At 50.1% G+C, this 15,048-nt stretch overlaps 2 protein-coding genes and 1 non-coding gene across 3 annotated transcripts in view; 2 read left to right on the top strand and 1 right to left on the bottom strand.

Annotated features, from left to right (window-relative positions):
* Positions 1 to 5,357: 5,357 nt before the first annotated feature.
* LOC106991895 (collagen alpha-2(I) chain-like) lies at positions 5,358 to 6,601 on the bottom strand. The gene is made up of 2 exons (XM_027961546.2): positions 6,367 to 6,601; positions 5,358 to 6,187 (listed from the first exon to the last, which is right to left on the bottom strand). Exons 1-2 carry the CDS (start codon positions 6,599 to 6,601, stop codon positions 5,358 to 5,360), a joined length of 1,065 nt encoding a protein of 354 aa, XP_027817347.2.
* TRRAP (transformation/transcription domain associated protein) overlaps positions 5,389 to 15,048 on the top strand; it is an 89,747-nt gene continuing 80,087 nt past the window's right edge. The window contains 6 exon segments of the mRNA XM_060405713.1: positions 5,389 to 5,490; positions 7,648 to 7,808; positions 8,214 to 8,263; positions 12,707 to 12,817; positions 13,857 to 13,961; positions 14,881 to 14,964. Coding sequence (XP_060261696.1) covers positions 7,709 to 7,808; positions 8,214 to 8,263; positions 12,707 to 12,817; positions 13,857 to 13,961; positions 14,881 to 14,964 — 450 coding nt within the window. The 5' untranslated portion in view covers positions 5,389 to 5,490; positions 7,648 to 7,708.
* LOC132658613 (small nucleolar RNA ZL1) lies at positions 7,937 to 8,130 on the top strand. The gene has a single exon (XR_009598471.1). It is a non-coding gene; the product is annotated as a small nucleolar RNA ZL1 (small nucleolar RNA).

Raw genomic sequence — 15,048 nt, 5'->3', positions numbered from 1 at the left:
CCCACGGACTATAGCCCACCTGGCTCCTCTGTCCATGGGATTCCCCAGGCAAAAATACTGGAGTGGGTTGCGGTTTCCCAGGCAAAAATACTGGACCGGGTTGCCATTTCCTTCTCCAGACGATCGTCCCGTCCCAGAGATCTAACCTTCCTCTCCTGCGCTGGCAGGTGGATTCTTTACCACTGAGCCACAGAGGAAGTCTGTACTTGGACACAGTTAAGTGTTCAGTCAGTGCTGGCTGTCATCATGAGAACTGCTTAAGGAATTGGGAGAATTTTGCTTGTCCATCAGGAATTGAGAAGAACATTGTGCTTGAGAAGAAAATATGTTAAAGTTATAAATTGTTTCAAATATTTAACTATTTCACTGGCTGTTCAGTCAGTTCAGTTCAGTCGCTCAGTCGCGTCTGACTCTTTGCGACCCAGTGAATTGCAGCATGCCAGGCCTCCCTGTCCATCACGAACTCCCAGAGTTCACTCAGACTCACGTCCATCAAGTCCGTGATGCCATCCAGCCATCTCATCCTCTGTTGTCCCTTTCTCCTCCTGCCCCCAATCCCTCCCAGCATCAGAGTCTTTTCCAATGAGTCAACCCCCGGAGCACTCTCTGTGGCTCCCCCCAGAGCACTCTCTGTGGCTCCCCCCGGAGTAATTTTGGTTACTCCCCCAGTGTTGAGTTTTCGGGACGGATAGGACCCCACTTAGGGTGCTGCAGACCCCCCTGTAGGATAGACAGGGTGAGTAGGAGTGGGAAGTGTTGAAGGTTTAAGAGAAACCTGGTTTTGTAGAGGTTGAAAGAAACCTGCTTTCTTCGGGTTGAAAAGAAAACCCCGCTTGCAAAGGTAAAACCTTTGTTGAGGCAGACTTTTCTATAAATCTTAATTTTCTGACATGGGTAACAGTGAGTCAAAAGAAAGACAGCTTTTTATGAGTAATTTTGCAGTCATTAAGTAAGAGAGAAATTAAAATTAAGAAATCCAATATTCAGTCATTTTTTCATTTGTATAAGATCAGTGTCCTTGGTTTCCGGACAAGGACACTGTGAACTTAGATACTTGGGTGAAGCTAAGGAAACAGCTAAAAACTTATTATACTTTACATGGGCCTGTAAATGCTTTTGCTCTGTGGAATATGCTTAGAAATGTTCTGGATCCCCGTCATGAGGCTGTTAGATAGACTATGAAGAGGCTATAGCGGTGGATGGCAGTGGGTCTCCACCTTCTACGCAGATCATATTTTCTGCCATTGGCGATCAAAAGGAGGGACACTATACCTCCCGAGGAAGGAGAGGACTTACAGGACGCTGCGGCCGGGCGCCCTGGTGAGCCCCCGGCAAGTCGACTCTTCGGATGAGGAGGCCAAAGTACTGGAGTTTCAGCTTTAGCATCATTCCTTCCAAAGAACACCCAGGGCTGATCTTTAGAATGGACTGGCTGGATCTCCTTGCAGTCCAAGGGACTCTCAAGAGTCTGGCTGTTAGTGCCTTTTAAAAGGTACTAACTGTAGAACTTCCTTGGTGGTCCAATGGCTAAAACTCCAAGCTCCAGAGGCCTGGGTTTGACCGCTGGTCAGGGAACTAGATTCCACATGCCTCAACTAAGGGTTTGCATGCTGCAACTAAAGAACCCACATGCCGTGGTGTAGCCAAATAAATGTTGTTTTTTTTTTAATTAAAAAAATTAAACTGACAAATATGTTCTTTAAAAAAATAAAATTTACCAACTATATAAAAAGAATAATAACATTTATTACTTTAAAAAATGTGTAACGTTACACTGGGTAACTTCAGAGCAGCCAGAGTCGCAGAAGGCACCTGGGAAAGCCACCCTGAAGCTGATGTTGATCTGAGTCTTCTTTGTCTAATTTCTCACACGTATCACCTCTGCCGGAAAGCTTCCTTCTTCTGGGCTCTCAGAGCACCTGTCTTTTTTGAAGTGTTAGTTTGATACTTATTTCTTTATTTTTGGCTGTGCTGGGGCTTCTCTGCTGCGCGGCCTTCTCTCCAGGTGTGGCGAGCGGGAGCGTGCGGTGCACAGGCTTGCCACTGCAGCGCGTCTCTTGCTGCATAGCATGCGCTCTAGGTGCACAGGCTTCCGTGGTGACAGCAGGCAGGCTCAGAAGTTGTGGCGCGTGGGCTTAGTCGCCCCAGGCATGTGGGATCTTCCTGGACCAGGGATGGAACCCACGTCCCCTGCATTGCAAGGCAGATTCTTAACCATTGGACCACCAGCGACGCCCCCCCGCACCTGTCTTGAGGCACATTCTTGTTGCTGAAAATTCTTCGAAAGCAGGTGTTTTGGTCTGTGGGCCCTAGCAAAATAGTATAGTTAGACTTCCCTTTGGTAACAGAAGGACAGCAGCCATAGAGTTCAACTTCCTGCCGCAAATCCTCATTGTCCTTCATTGGAAATGTAACTGTGGGAAGTGGGGGCCCCTGATCTGATAACAGTCACCCCAGATCGGCTCTGGAGAGGCTTTTGGGGTTAAATCCTATGGTAGTGTGGAGGGGGCAAAAGAGAGTTCAGGGTGATCTCTTTGTTGAATTCACCATGATTCCAGGCCTAGACCTCCACTCTGCCAGATTTTCTGTTGGAATTTTTTGACCTCAGGACACCCAGTCACCCTGTTGAAACTCACATGAGACCTAGGGAGGATTTATTGATTCATCAGGGGGAAAGATTATTCATAGGGGTGGGACCCTTAGGGCCAGCCCAACAGGTGAGGCAAAGGTAATCAGGGAGGGAGAGAGAGGAAGAGTGGGTTCTTGATGACTCTCAAAAAGTCAGGCTGAGGCCCTGACCCACTCCATGCAGGGACCACTGCTGCAGACTGCTCGCGCCCACCTGACTGAATATTTTGGGGCTCCCTGTATTCTTGGTAGTGTCCCAGCTGATCCTGCCCTAGGGGTTCATACAGGGTACAAATTTATACATTTTATTATGCACTGAATTGTATCTCTTGAGAAATTCATGTGTCAAGGCATAACCCCCAAAGTGACTGTATTTGGAGACAGCACCTCTAAAGAAGCAATTAAGGCTAAATGCGCTCATAAGGGTGGGGGCCTAATCCAATACGATTAGTATCCGTATAAGAAGGGGAACAAACACCAGAGATTGATCTCTTGAGAGAGCACACAGTGAGATGATACCACCACAAGCCAAGAGAAGAGGCCTCAGAATGAAATCTACCTTGGTGGCACCTTGATCTTGAACTTCCCAGTTGCCAGAACTATGAGAAATAAAGTTCTGTTGGGTAAGCCACCCAGTCTGTGATAGTTTGTAGTGGCAGCTTAAGGAGACTAAGACAACATCCAATGCGCAACAGGAATACGTTGGTAAAGAAAGACAGGAAGGGAGCTTTCCGTTTAGGAGGGGAAAACAGGTGATAAACGAGTAGATAAGAAATTTCAGATTCTAAGGAAAATTCCAATATAATGAGAGACTGGGGGGTGGTGGTGATGGTTTTCTTATTGGCCCTTAAAAAAGGCCTCTCTGAGGAGATGACATTTGAGCTCATCAAGGATGACAAGCAGCCTGCTTTATGTCTTTGAGGGAAGAATATTCCAGGCAGAAGAATCAGCTACCAAGGTCCTAGGTGGGCAGGATGCACAGCAAGGCCATTGTGGCTGGAACATGAATAAGGTTGGAAGGCGCACAGGGCCAGGGGCTGAGGATAAGCTGAAACGGTTATCCTTTGGAGGGTTTTAAGCAGAGGAGGGCTATGAGATATAATTTATGATGAAGTTGACACTGTCCCCAACTGCTAATTCAGGAGACAGACAAGAAAACAGGCAAAAATCATAGCAGCATGATGGGTACTTTTAAAGGAGAAGCTAAGGCCATGGGAAAGTGTAGGAATCTTGCCAGCTTCCCTGGTGGCTCAGAGGTTAAAGCGTCTGCCTCCAATGCGGCAGACCTGGCTTCTCTTGCTGGGTCAGGAAGATCCCCTGGAGAGGGACATGGTAACCCACTCCAGTATTCTTGCCTGGAGAATCCCATGGACAAAGGAGCCTGGTAGGCTATAGTCCATGCGCTCGCAAAGAGTCGGACACCACTGAGCGACTTCACTATCACTGACCTAACTCTAGGTCTTTATCACATGCAATTAAACCGAAACTTATCAAAGGATTTGTCTGCAGCTGCTTCTTTCTTGATTTACCCCACCCCCACCCCCTGCAAACAATATTAAATGACCTTGGTTAGCACACTGGTTCTAGCCCTTAGATTTTTTGACTTTCCTCAACTTTAGACCTCCTACCTTTTGGGGGTGGTAGTAGTAGGAGCAGAGAGGATTTTGCTTGCAAGTGGGCAACTTCTTTCATGGGGGAAGGAGTGTTCTAACTCACTTTATATCTCCTGGGGCAGAAATAATTGGCACTAAGTACCAATGCATCTATTTACAATCCCAGGCGCTTCAGCTGAGGCTTTTTCTTGAGAGGCAACATTAAACAAAAGCAAGAAGCATGCCTCTGAACAGGATATCTTGCAGGAATTGCATGCTGTTTATTACCAGGTGTGAAATGAGAAGGGAACACAAAGATTTTGGTGAGTTAATGATGATGGGGGGTTTGGGGGTCACGGGGAAGTACTGTCAAAAAAAGGAGGTGGAGCCAGGTCATGGAGCAGGTGGAGGTCGGTCAGGTCATCACTTGGCGCTCTGTCCATCTAACACGCTAACCACACGTTTCCAGGAATAGCTCATCATTCAACCACTCTCAAAGATGGGAGTCTATAGGTGAGATCCGATGGTACCTTTCTCTTCCAGGACCTTTAGGTCCAGCCCACGCCAGGACGGCCAGGGCCTTCACCCCCTGTGATCATTGCTCTGGTCCAAGGCCTCCGCCTCGTCTGAGGTCTAGCCTCAGGGTGATGGAGCTGCAGCAACCGACCAGGCCAGCCACCTCCAGGCAGAACACCTGGGCTGCCCTATGCTTCCAGGGTTTCCGTCCGTCTGCAACCTTCGTCCTTCCCAAAGACCCTCCTTACCTCCTCCCCCTCCCCGGACTCAGAAGGACCCCCAGGACGCCGGCGAAGGAGAAAACCCCGCCCATCCTGCCACGTTGGGGGTGGCCTCTTCCCGGGCCCGTCCGCCGCCTGCTAAGGGTGCCCCCACCGCCCCCGCTGCAGCGCCCCCCGAAGCGTCCCTCCTCCCCAGCTGCCTGGCTCCGGAGAAGGCATTCAGGGCAGAAAGAGGCCAGAGACGCCGGTCACCTGCCTGCCCCTCCCTCCCGGGCCGGCAACCCTCACCCCAGCGGACAGAGGCTTAAAAGCGCGGGGCCGAGCCCACCCGGGCGTGACGCCCCTCCCCGCTCCCGCCGCCCGCCCAGGCCGCACCCACTGGAGGGCGGTGCGCCCGGGCCTAGTCCTCGGGCGGCCGGCGCGGCGGCTTTAAGCGGGGGCGGGACTGCGCGCCGCGCGGCGCGACGGAGACGGGGACTCGGCCGGGGGCCTCTGCGGGCCGGGGCTGCGGGCGGCCGGCCGCCGAGGTCGGGGTAAGTGCGGGGACCAGGGCGAGGCTGCGCCAGAGGGCGGCGGAACTGCCCCGGGAGGCGCGCGCGCGGCGGCGGCGGCGGCGCCGGCGGGGCCCGGGCGTGAGGAGGCCTCTGCGGGCGCGGCGGCCCGCGGAGCGACGGAGACAGGCTCCGAGCGCCCTTGGAGCGCCCCCGCAGCCCCTACCCCCCACGCCGGGGCTCCGGCCGGGCGGCGCGGCCGGCGGGGGAGCAGGCCGGGCAGAGCGCGGGACGGCGGAGGGCGAGCGGCGCGGGGATTGGCCCTCGGCGCCCGCCGTAGCCCGGCGCTGGGAGGCGGGCACCGGGCGTCCGGGGACGGCGACCCACGGAGCGGAGCCGCGGGCCGTTTGAGGCCGGGGCGATAGGAGGGCTGGCTTGGGGGGGTCCCCGTGTCCCCCCTGCACCCCCGGGCCGGCCGGGCCGCCCTCGGCCTGCGCGCAGGCGCCTGGCTCGCCCCGGCCGGGCGCACGGAGCGAAGGTAGCGGCGTCCACAGCGCCCCTTCTGGCCCGGCGGGGCGGGGCCGTTTGTCGCGAGCCGGCGCGGCGGCGGCGGCGGCTCGGGGGGGCTGCCCCCCACACCCCGAAACGCCCCCACTCCGACCCGCAGCCCCGAACGTGGGCCGGGACGCGGCGGCGGGACCCAAGCCAGGCTCGGACCCTCGGCCTCCGGCTCTTGGAGCTGCTCTCCGACCCTCAAGGCGGGGATGGGAGGTTTTCCCCTCAGGGGCGCCCCCCAACTCCGGGCCCGGGCAGAGAGCGAGCCTGGCCCCTCAGGGTCCCGGGAAGTGGCAGAGTTTGATGCCTTCGGTGAAGAGGGTGGGGGGGGATTCGAGCCTTTTAAAAAGTTTGGGCACGCACCCCCCCTCCGCTCCCCGAAGTTTCTTGGGCAAGGGGAGGCCGTGACCCCGAGTCTCGGGTCCCCCTGGGGTGGGGTTCGGGGTGGGGAGGTGAGGAGGGAGCCCGAAGTCGGGTCTCGGCTAGCGCGGCGGCGGGATCCCCTCCAGCTGGTTCCGTTTGGTGCCTTCTCCTGCCTGGAGCCGCGGGCCGGAAGGGGCTCTCTCTTGGTCTCTGGGGGCGGGGGGATGGTCCCCATCGCTTGTGGGGCGCAGAAGTGGGAGCTGCAGGGGAGCGTAAGCCGGGAGGCAGGGCGGTGGAAGGGCCTGCAGAGGAGTTCGTGGTGTGTTTGTTGAAGGAAGAAAGAAAACCGAGTCCTGAAAGTGCGCCTTCGTGCAGAGGGAAACGAGCCGGGTGTTCAGGCAGGGAGGATGGATAAAAGCAGGTGGACCAGGTTCTCTCGCTAGGGCTCTTAGTACAGGAACCAGGTCTCCTGTTTTTCCACCTGGAGTTGCAGTGCTCCAAGTGTGGTCATCCACGCCTGTTTCCAACTCACTGAGATGCTTTTTGGAAGCACCTGTGCATTCATCCCAGGAGTGTTTCCTGAGTGCCTGACATGTGCCCGGGTGGGAACAAAATTGACAGCTTCCCAGGGCTCCTCTCTGCCTGGTGCTTGCTAGACCACCTTTGGTACCTGCTGATATTACTGCACAGTGAAGTTGGGGTCACCCAATGCAGAGAGGGTCCAACCACAGTCAGCCGACCACATCCAGCCTAGTGGCTACTTTTATACAGCACAGAAACTGAAAATGGTTTTTACAGTTTTTTTTTTTTTTTTTTTAATAGTTGGAGGGGCATCAAAAGAGGAATAATGTTTCATGGTCCAATTTTCAAGTGAAATTCAAGTTTCAATGTCCAGAAGTCAAAGGTTTATGAATTACATGCTCATTTATTTGCAAGTTGTTTATGGCTGTTTTGTGGCTATAGCAGAGCTCAGGAGTTGTGACAGACCACAGAATCCAAAATATTTACTATCTGGCTCTTTACAGAGAATTTGCTGACCCCTCGCCTAGGAAAAGATGGACATACTCTAGGAAACAAAAGCATCTGTGTATAAAAGTCATGTTTAGAAATGAATAGAATGGACTTAGTAACTTTTACTTTCCAAAAAAAGCAGAGGGAGTCATGTTGTTTTCTGAATTAATGGCAAAGTATTTAGATTAACACAGGCATTTAGATAAGATTTTCCTAGAGACTGAATCTATGCTCTCAATAAGTTAGCTAATCATGTGCTTCTTTTCCTAGGCTGGGTGAGCTCATGGACATGATACTTTTCTCTTGAGAAACAAACTAACTCAAAAGAAAAATGGCATTTGTTGCAACACAAGGGGCCACGGTGGTTGACCAAACCACTCTGATGAAAAAATATCTTCAGTTTGTGGCAGCTCTCACGGATGTCAACACACGTGAGTTGATCCTTTTTGTCATTAAGAAATGTGTTGATGTGACCCCGTCATCTCTGTTTAGATGGTGTCCACACTGAGATAAGTAGTAACGTCAACATTTATCCTAACTTCCCCATTCTCTGCCTTGTAAAGAAGCAAAGTGATGAGCATTACTGGCTGGAGCTCCAAAGAGGCGCGTGTGTGTGTGTGTGTGTTTGTGTATCCTTGTCTGTGCATGCACACGTGTGTCTGGGAGTACGAATGCGTGCGACTGGTTGTAGGGAACTAGTTATCTGCCTGCTTTTGGACCATGACAGTCAAACTGATAAGATCTGATTGCTTCTCTCATATTATTAAACCCAGTATCTTTTAGGAACACCCTTAACATAATTTCCATTACCTGACCATTTGTTTTGTTATTTACAGCTGATGAAACAAAGTTAAAAATGATGCAGGAAGTTAGTGAAAATTTCGAGGTATGAGCTTTATATTTTTATACCTTTTCATTTTGAGATAAATACATGTGCTTTGCTACAGTTGCCTTGTTAGTCTCTTCACTAGTCACCTAAGAGTTCTACTCTTTGTTCATGTAATGTGTTGTATTTCAAGATTGAAATTTGAAAATCTGTACAGCATTGTCCACTGTCTTCACACTAGTGATAGTGAGCCCCGAAGAGTGTTGAGGATTGTTATTTTGTTTAGCTATTTGGCCTTTCTTTCACTTTTCAAATACCGTGTACCTCTCCTAGGCGTGTGCTTTCAGAATACACTCAGGCCTCTGTTGTAGATTCGCCGCGTTAGGTACGTTGCTGTGTGGGATGAGTGCTGGTTCTCGGTTTTGACTCTGCTGCCTATAACTCCTCTGAGACTCGGTTTCCCTCTTCTGGGTCTTATATCCTGCAGTTTTATATCTTATACTGGTCGCCCAGATTCTATTCATTTTTCTTCCGTCTTTTCCCTCTTTGTTCTCTGATCTGTCCTCAGATTCAACGGCTGTGTTTCTGTCATCTCCAATCTCTGTGATGCTATTTTAAAATTTCAGTTTATTTGTATTTTTTAATTTTAAAATTTTAGTCACTGTACTTTCTGTAATTTCCATTTGGTTCTTCTTTAGATGTCACTTCTCTGCAGAGATTCCTCATTTTCATTTATTGAGACCATATTTTCCTTTTATACTTTGAACGTATTTATTATAGTAACTGCTTTGAAGTCTCTGCTAAATATAAAATTTGGGCTGTATCAAGATTGATTTCTGTTGACTCTGGGTCACGTTACCTTGCTTCCTTGCATGTCTGGTAGGTTTGATTGTAAACCAGACGTTGTGTGTGAAATGTAGGGGCCCTTGGTTCTCTCACCTCCCTTGGAAGAGTTGATATTTGTCCTGTAGTCAGCAGTGCAGGTGCTGGCCGATCTCAGTGAACTTGTGGAGGTGTGGTTTTACACTGTGCTCGAGAGGGTCTGTGGAAAGCCCAAGGGGTTTCCCAAGTCCCTCTGACTTGGTAGGCTTCAACCTCTGAACCCCATCTCGGCGTGGCTCTCGCTGGAGATTGATTTTAGACTCTGTGGGTTGGGGCTAAACTAGGCCTTCCTCGGGGGCGTGGTCCTTCATCAGCTGAGTGTCTGAAGTGTCTCCAGGTGTTAAGGTCTTTGCACTGTGTCGAGGCTGGACCCCCAGTACCCTCTAACATTGCTAGACCTCTGACGTTTCTTTATTTCTCAGTTCTCAAGCCTCTACTCCCTGGCAAGCCTCAGGCAGTCTTACCTTCCCTCACCAGAAGTACAGCCCAATACTCGTTCTGTGGTTCCTTCTCTGGGGCTTTGCCCTGCAGATTCCAGCCACTTTGGCTGCTGCAAACTCAGTGTGTGCTCCTGAACTCAGCAGGACCACGGTGCTTACCCTGAGCTCCAGCCTCCTGAGCCCACTCAGGAAATGGGACCCAGGCAGAGAGTCGAGGTGGGGTGCAGCGGGTGAGTTCCCCCTCTTCTGGAGATCACGGCCTTGCTCCGCCTCTGGTCCAGCGCCCAAAACTGTTACCTATATTTTGTCCAGCTTGACGGCTAGTCTGGTGCCAGTCAGTCTCATAGGCCAAAGAGAAAGTCACTTTCTTGGTTTTAATGTGGGGATGGTAAAACCTTTCTCACAGAGCTAATATGATTATTAAGAACAAAATGTTTCCTAGCCTCTGTCATTTGAATCACTAAACATGAGATGAATGTTAGTGGGATTGACTCCGATACCTTACTATCTATAGTAATGGATGGTATTTTTGTTTGGTTAGGGGAATTGTTTGGTTTTGTTCTGTGTTAAATAGATGTTTTTAAGAACGTGTTGCCTTGTACTGAGGTGGAAAAAAGAAAAAATCCTGAGATATTTAGAGATTGAATGAAAGGGCTTTCTCTTCCATTATTAGTGCAAATTGTTAAAAAAACAACACCACCACTGAAAAAAGAGGTGGGAGCAGAACAGGAAAGGCCTGCATTCTGCATCCTATGGACAGAACCACAGCCCTCAGAGGTTTACCTGAGAGGCTGAGATCATGCCGCTGCCTGCGATGCTGCAGGAGTGGCAGGTGGGCCGGGCCTCATGGGCGCAGGGGGCTCTTCCAGTGAAGTGTCTTATCCCTTCCTCTCCTGTTGGCAAGAGTCTGGCAGTTAGCAAGTCAGTTCCCGCTTTGGGGTCTCAGATGCATCAATTAAATTAGCAGAATGAACAGCACTTGGGGCTTTTCCAAATAATACCTTTTGAAATCTATCTGATAGACATTTAGCTTAAATGAAATTCAGATGACCGAGTCCTTCAAAGAATGAAACACTTGGAATGACCCTCAGAAAGTAATTCTAAATTACCACCACTCCTATCCCAGAACTAAATACTTAAATGAAATGAGTGAAATGAAGACTTCGCAAGAGTTTGAGGAATCTTAGAAATTCATTTCATTAACCACTTAGGGATAAGATTCCAAGCAAAGGAAGTATCATAGGGGCTGTCTCTCCTAACAGAGAATAGAGGAACGTTCAAGTTAGAAATCGTGGAGGACATTCCTGTGGATTGGAAAGCTGTGGGCTGAGTTGAAATCCTGGCATAACTGAGCAACCTGTTGCATCTGTCCTGTGGGAGAAATTTGACTCTCAAGATGCTTTGAAGGCTGTGGAATCTGAATGCTGTGGGCTGACGAGTAGATGACCTGGCTTTCTTGATAACCTCGATACTGTTCCAACTTGACTCTCACCCTCTTTTCCTTGCATCCTTGAATGGGTGTGTTTCATAAAAGTTGGATGTTGGGGGTGGAAAGTGACAAGCACAGTTCCTGTCCCCCATTCCAGCCATTCGCAGACTGCTGGCGGAGGGGCTGCCAGCTCCTGGGGGTGCCCCCCTGCCCAGCGTGCTGCAGGCTCAGAGCCCCTGGAGTTGCACTTGGTCCTGGGAGACCAGTGCTCGGGTGTGTATTCCAGGAACGGTGGCTCTGTCCTGGTTCCTATGGCGAAACACAGTTTTCTGTGTTTTGCCTGTATTTCCTCCTTCATAGATTCCTCAGGCAGCAGACAACCCTGGACCTGTGTCCTCTCCCATATCAGTGTCTGCAGCGCCAGACACATTTAGTTGCAACCCGTGGGCTTCTCACTCACGATAGTAAAAGTTCAGTGCCTCCCTCTTGTATGGCCATCCCTGCCACGTGGAAGCTTCAAAAAGTTCTCATCAATTCGTGCCTTTGCGTGTGTTTTCCTTAGAACCTTTCCCACTTTGTCCCGTGGTTGACCCCTGCTGACCTCTTAGGGTTTCATAGCCACATCCCTTCTTTGGGGGTGTTCTCTGCCGTTGGTTCCATCCAGTTAGTTAGGCCTCACTGGTTAGGTTCCCTTAGTTGCCAGCCCAGCGCTTCCCCCATCATAATTCCGTGTTATCAGATCGTTTCTTGATTACCTGTCCTCTCCACCACACTGCTGCCTCCCCCGACTCCAAGGACGTGAACTCTACCTACCTTCTTCCTCATTTTATCCCCGTTGAGCACGTGATAGGAGCGTGTGTTGAATGTGCAGGTGAGGCCTTCAAGGGGAAGAGAGATGAGCACTTGGGTGTTAGATACTCGTAAGTGGAATCCACTTTCCAAAGCTTTGTGACTCTGACAGTCAGCAACGTCTGAGCTTCGTTTTTTTTTTTTAATTGGTGAAATGGACAAAATACTTGGAGAGTCATGGTGAGGACTGAGTGAGAAAGAGTAAAAGGCACAGGGCGCAGTGTTTGTGAAGCACAGGGGAGCTGTAAATAATAACGAAGGGACATTGAGCATTTACCGTAAGCAGCGTGGGAAGCTTCACTTGTACCAGCTCGTGCACTCTTCACGTGGTTTCGTAAGGCAGGAGATGGTAGCCTCTTCGCAGGTGGGGACCCTGAGGCCCAGGAGGTCAGGTGCTTGTCCCAGGTTTATACTTGCTGAGTGGGGCCGGACCCTGCCCTGGTCGCCATCTTACTTCTCTGTCTCCAGACCGCAGTTTCATTTCCTAGTTTGCTTTTAACACCCGTGATGTTCATCTAACTCATATCAACCTACCTGATCAGCTAGAGTTTTAGATTTTAGTGTGGTCAGGCCCCTCATTCTCCAGATGAAGAGACTCAGATCAAACAAGTCTCCGCAGAGGGTGGCAAAGCCAGCCCCGGCAGGCTCCGAAGTGAGCCTTCTGCACAGCGTCCGCTTTTCTAGGCTGAGCAGTAAACGCTGGCATTTAGTTCTCTTGAAGTGGATTTCAGAAGCAGCAGTCAACTTATTTCAAATGATATTATCATTAAAGCATCTGAAAGTTTTAAAAATTGCTAGCAGCTCTCCCAGCATGTTTCTCGAGATGATGGTGACATGTGAATTTGCAACGGAACTATACGTACACAGACCTTAACGGGGGTTTTCTTTTCTTTCTGTGATTAGAATGTGACCTCCTCTCCTCAGTACTCCACCTTCCTGGAACATATCATCCCTCGGTTCCTTACGTTTCTTCAGGATGGAGAAGTTCAGTTTCTTCAGGAGAAACCAGCCCAGGTAAGCTGTTCCGGAGAAGAATGTCCTGCTGCAGGAGCCCCAGCCCTTGTGAATGAAAACAACTCGGACACCTACGGCTGCCCTTAGAAGTGACAGCGGTGCTGTCAGATAAGGGTCCCTTTGCCCAAGGCCATCGCCGCCTCAGGTAGATGTCTTGGTTTTATTTCCTCGAGGCCATCTGCCTGTTTACCCTCTCCACACTTGCTGGCCCGCGCGCATGCGTGGGCTGCGTGTTGTAGCCGGGTTCACCCATATATGCAAGTGGGGGGAGAATTTCACGACCCCCCGCACGCCTGGTGCCCAGCTCTAGCCTCACACTATCTTCAGTTCCTGTGACTCTGCCCGGTTTTATCTGTACCCCCGCCTCCTCTTTGCACCTCCCCCGCACACTTTGACCTTGATCATTTTAAAACAGCGGCGTCATCTTTTCTTTTTTCTTTTTTTCTATAAATGTTTCAGCTTGTATCTCTTAAAAAAAAAAAATTTAAAAATTACCGCAGCACCAGTGAAGGTGAATTGCGGAGTGAAACATTCTTGTGTGGTGACAGCTCGAGATGTCCCTCTGAGCTGCGTTCAGGTTCTTAGCTCTGTAGACAAAATCACGAAAGCTTGGCACAGCCTGCGATGCGATTAGCGGTTGGGTCCGAGGTAACTGGACAGCTCGTCCCAGGAGCTGAACCGAGATCATGCAGGGAGATGGCCAGTGAAGTTTCGTTGGTGTTCTGCTCTTTTTGTCTTAAATTCACACCCGCTGCGCTCACTCGTGTCCTTCTGCTGGCAGTGGTGACGAGGTATGAAAGAAACTTTGGCTTACTTGGCTTGGTACACAGCTGCAGAAATACAGAAAATGCCAGTTTGTAGTGCGTGCTTTGGATTACATGTAAATGGTTTGCCGGACTGTTTGTAGGATGGGTTCCATCTCGTAGCTTGGCGGCCCCCAGTGCTGGGTGCAGGCGCGTGGGACGCTTGTGGGATGCAAAACATGATCGTGGAACTCTTGGAAGGGTTTCGTATTTACACCTTTGTTTCTCTTCAACAGCAACTGCGGAAGCTTGTTCTTGAAATAATTCATAGAATACCAACCAACGAGCATCTTCGACCTCACACAAAAAACGTTTTGTCTGTGATGTTTCGCTTTTTAGAGGTAACATTTGAGAGTTCTTTTTATTTAGCCACTTTGAAAGCTTTTTTCTTACAGTAAAATCCTGTCTGTAAACAACGGTTTCTCTTTCAGTAAAATTCTGTTTCACAAATAGAAATTTTCTTAACTGCCTGTGTTCTCCCACTTTGCCAGCCAGATTACTAAGAAGGATTATTAAGTGAAGATCTTCCTTGGAGTCACTGGGGGCTTGACTCGACACAGTGGGTGGTAGCTGGCAGACTCTGAGCTCTGGGGCCACTGGCCTTGTGCCTCTGTGTGTGTGTGTCAGGCACGGTCGTCATGAAGAGTTGCTCAGATTCTTGGGTTAATCCACGTGGTACCTGCTCAGCCAGCTTCTGGAACCGTTTTCTTGCTGTCCTCAGTCTTGACGTGTTTAGCATTCTGTCGCGCTTCTGGGCCCCTTGGGAAGCTGAGCTCGGGAGGGCGTAGCGTTGGTCTCAGGTCTTGGCTCTGCCACGTCAGCCTCATTCCTCTTGCCCTGAGCCTTAGCTGCCTCTGTTACGATGTGGATGACACCCCAACTCTCATGATGCGTGTTGTGTTAGCACAGGGTCCAGTGCACGTGGGGTGCTCAGCTGTTATTCTTCTGGCAATCCTTGCAAGCAGGGAGACATGTCTGTTGTTAAGACCTTGGTTTGTAGTGTGACTTGCTGGTTACTCATCTGCTGACTCTGGCAGAACCTGCCGGTCAGGTACCTTCAGGTGGTCACCAGAGGCCATGGACAAGTCCTGTGTCTGGGTCAGCTGTGTTCTGTGGGTTTATCAGCTTTCTGCAAATCACATCTAAGTGGGGTTGATGAAGGGTGTATATGCAAAAAATGCTGAGGAAATACTCTTTAATCTTCTTAGTAAGTTAAGTTTTCAGTAATATAACTCTTCTAAATGCTTTTTTTTTTTTAAGACGGAAAATGAAGAAAACGTTCTTATTTGTCTAAGAATAATTATTGAACTACACAAACAGTTCAGGCCACCCATCACCCAGGAGGTAAGTGGTTATCCTGATGGCATTTATGAAGTGTGCTGGCAGATTCCTTCTGCTGTGAGAATTTTTCACTCTGAATTTCCTTTC

The sequence above is a fragment of the Ovis aries genome, chromosome 24 (genome assembly GCF_016772045.2).
Source record: "Ovis aries strain OAR_USU_Benz2616 breed Rambouillet chromosome 24, ARS-UI_Ramb_v3.0, whole genome shotgun sequence".
Taxonomy (NCBI): Eukaryota; Metazoa; Chordata; class Mammalia; order Artiodactyla; family Bovidae; genus Ovis; species Ovis aries.
Note: the sequence above shows the minus strand (reverse complement) of the source record. Positions and strands in the feature narration are given on the sequence as shown.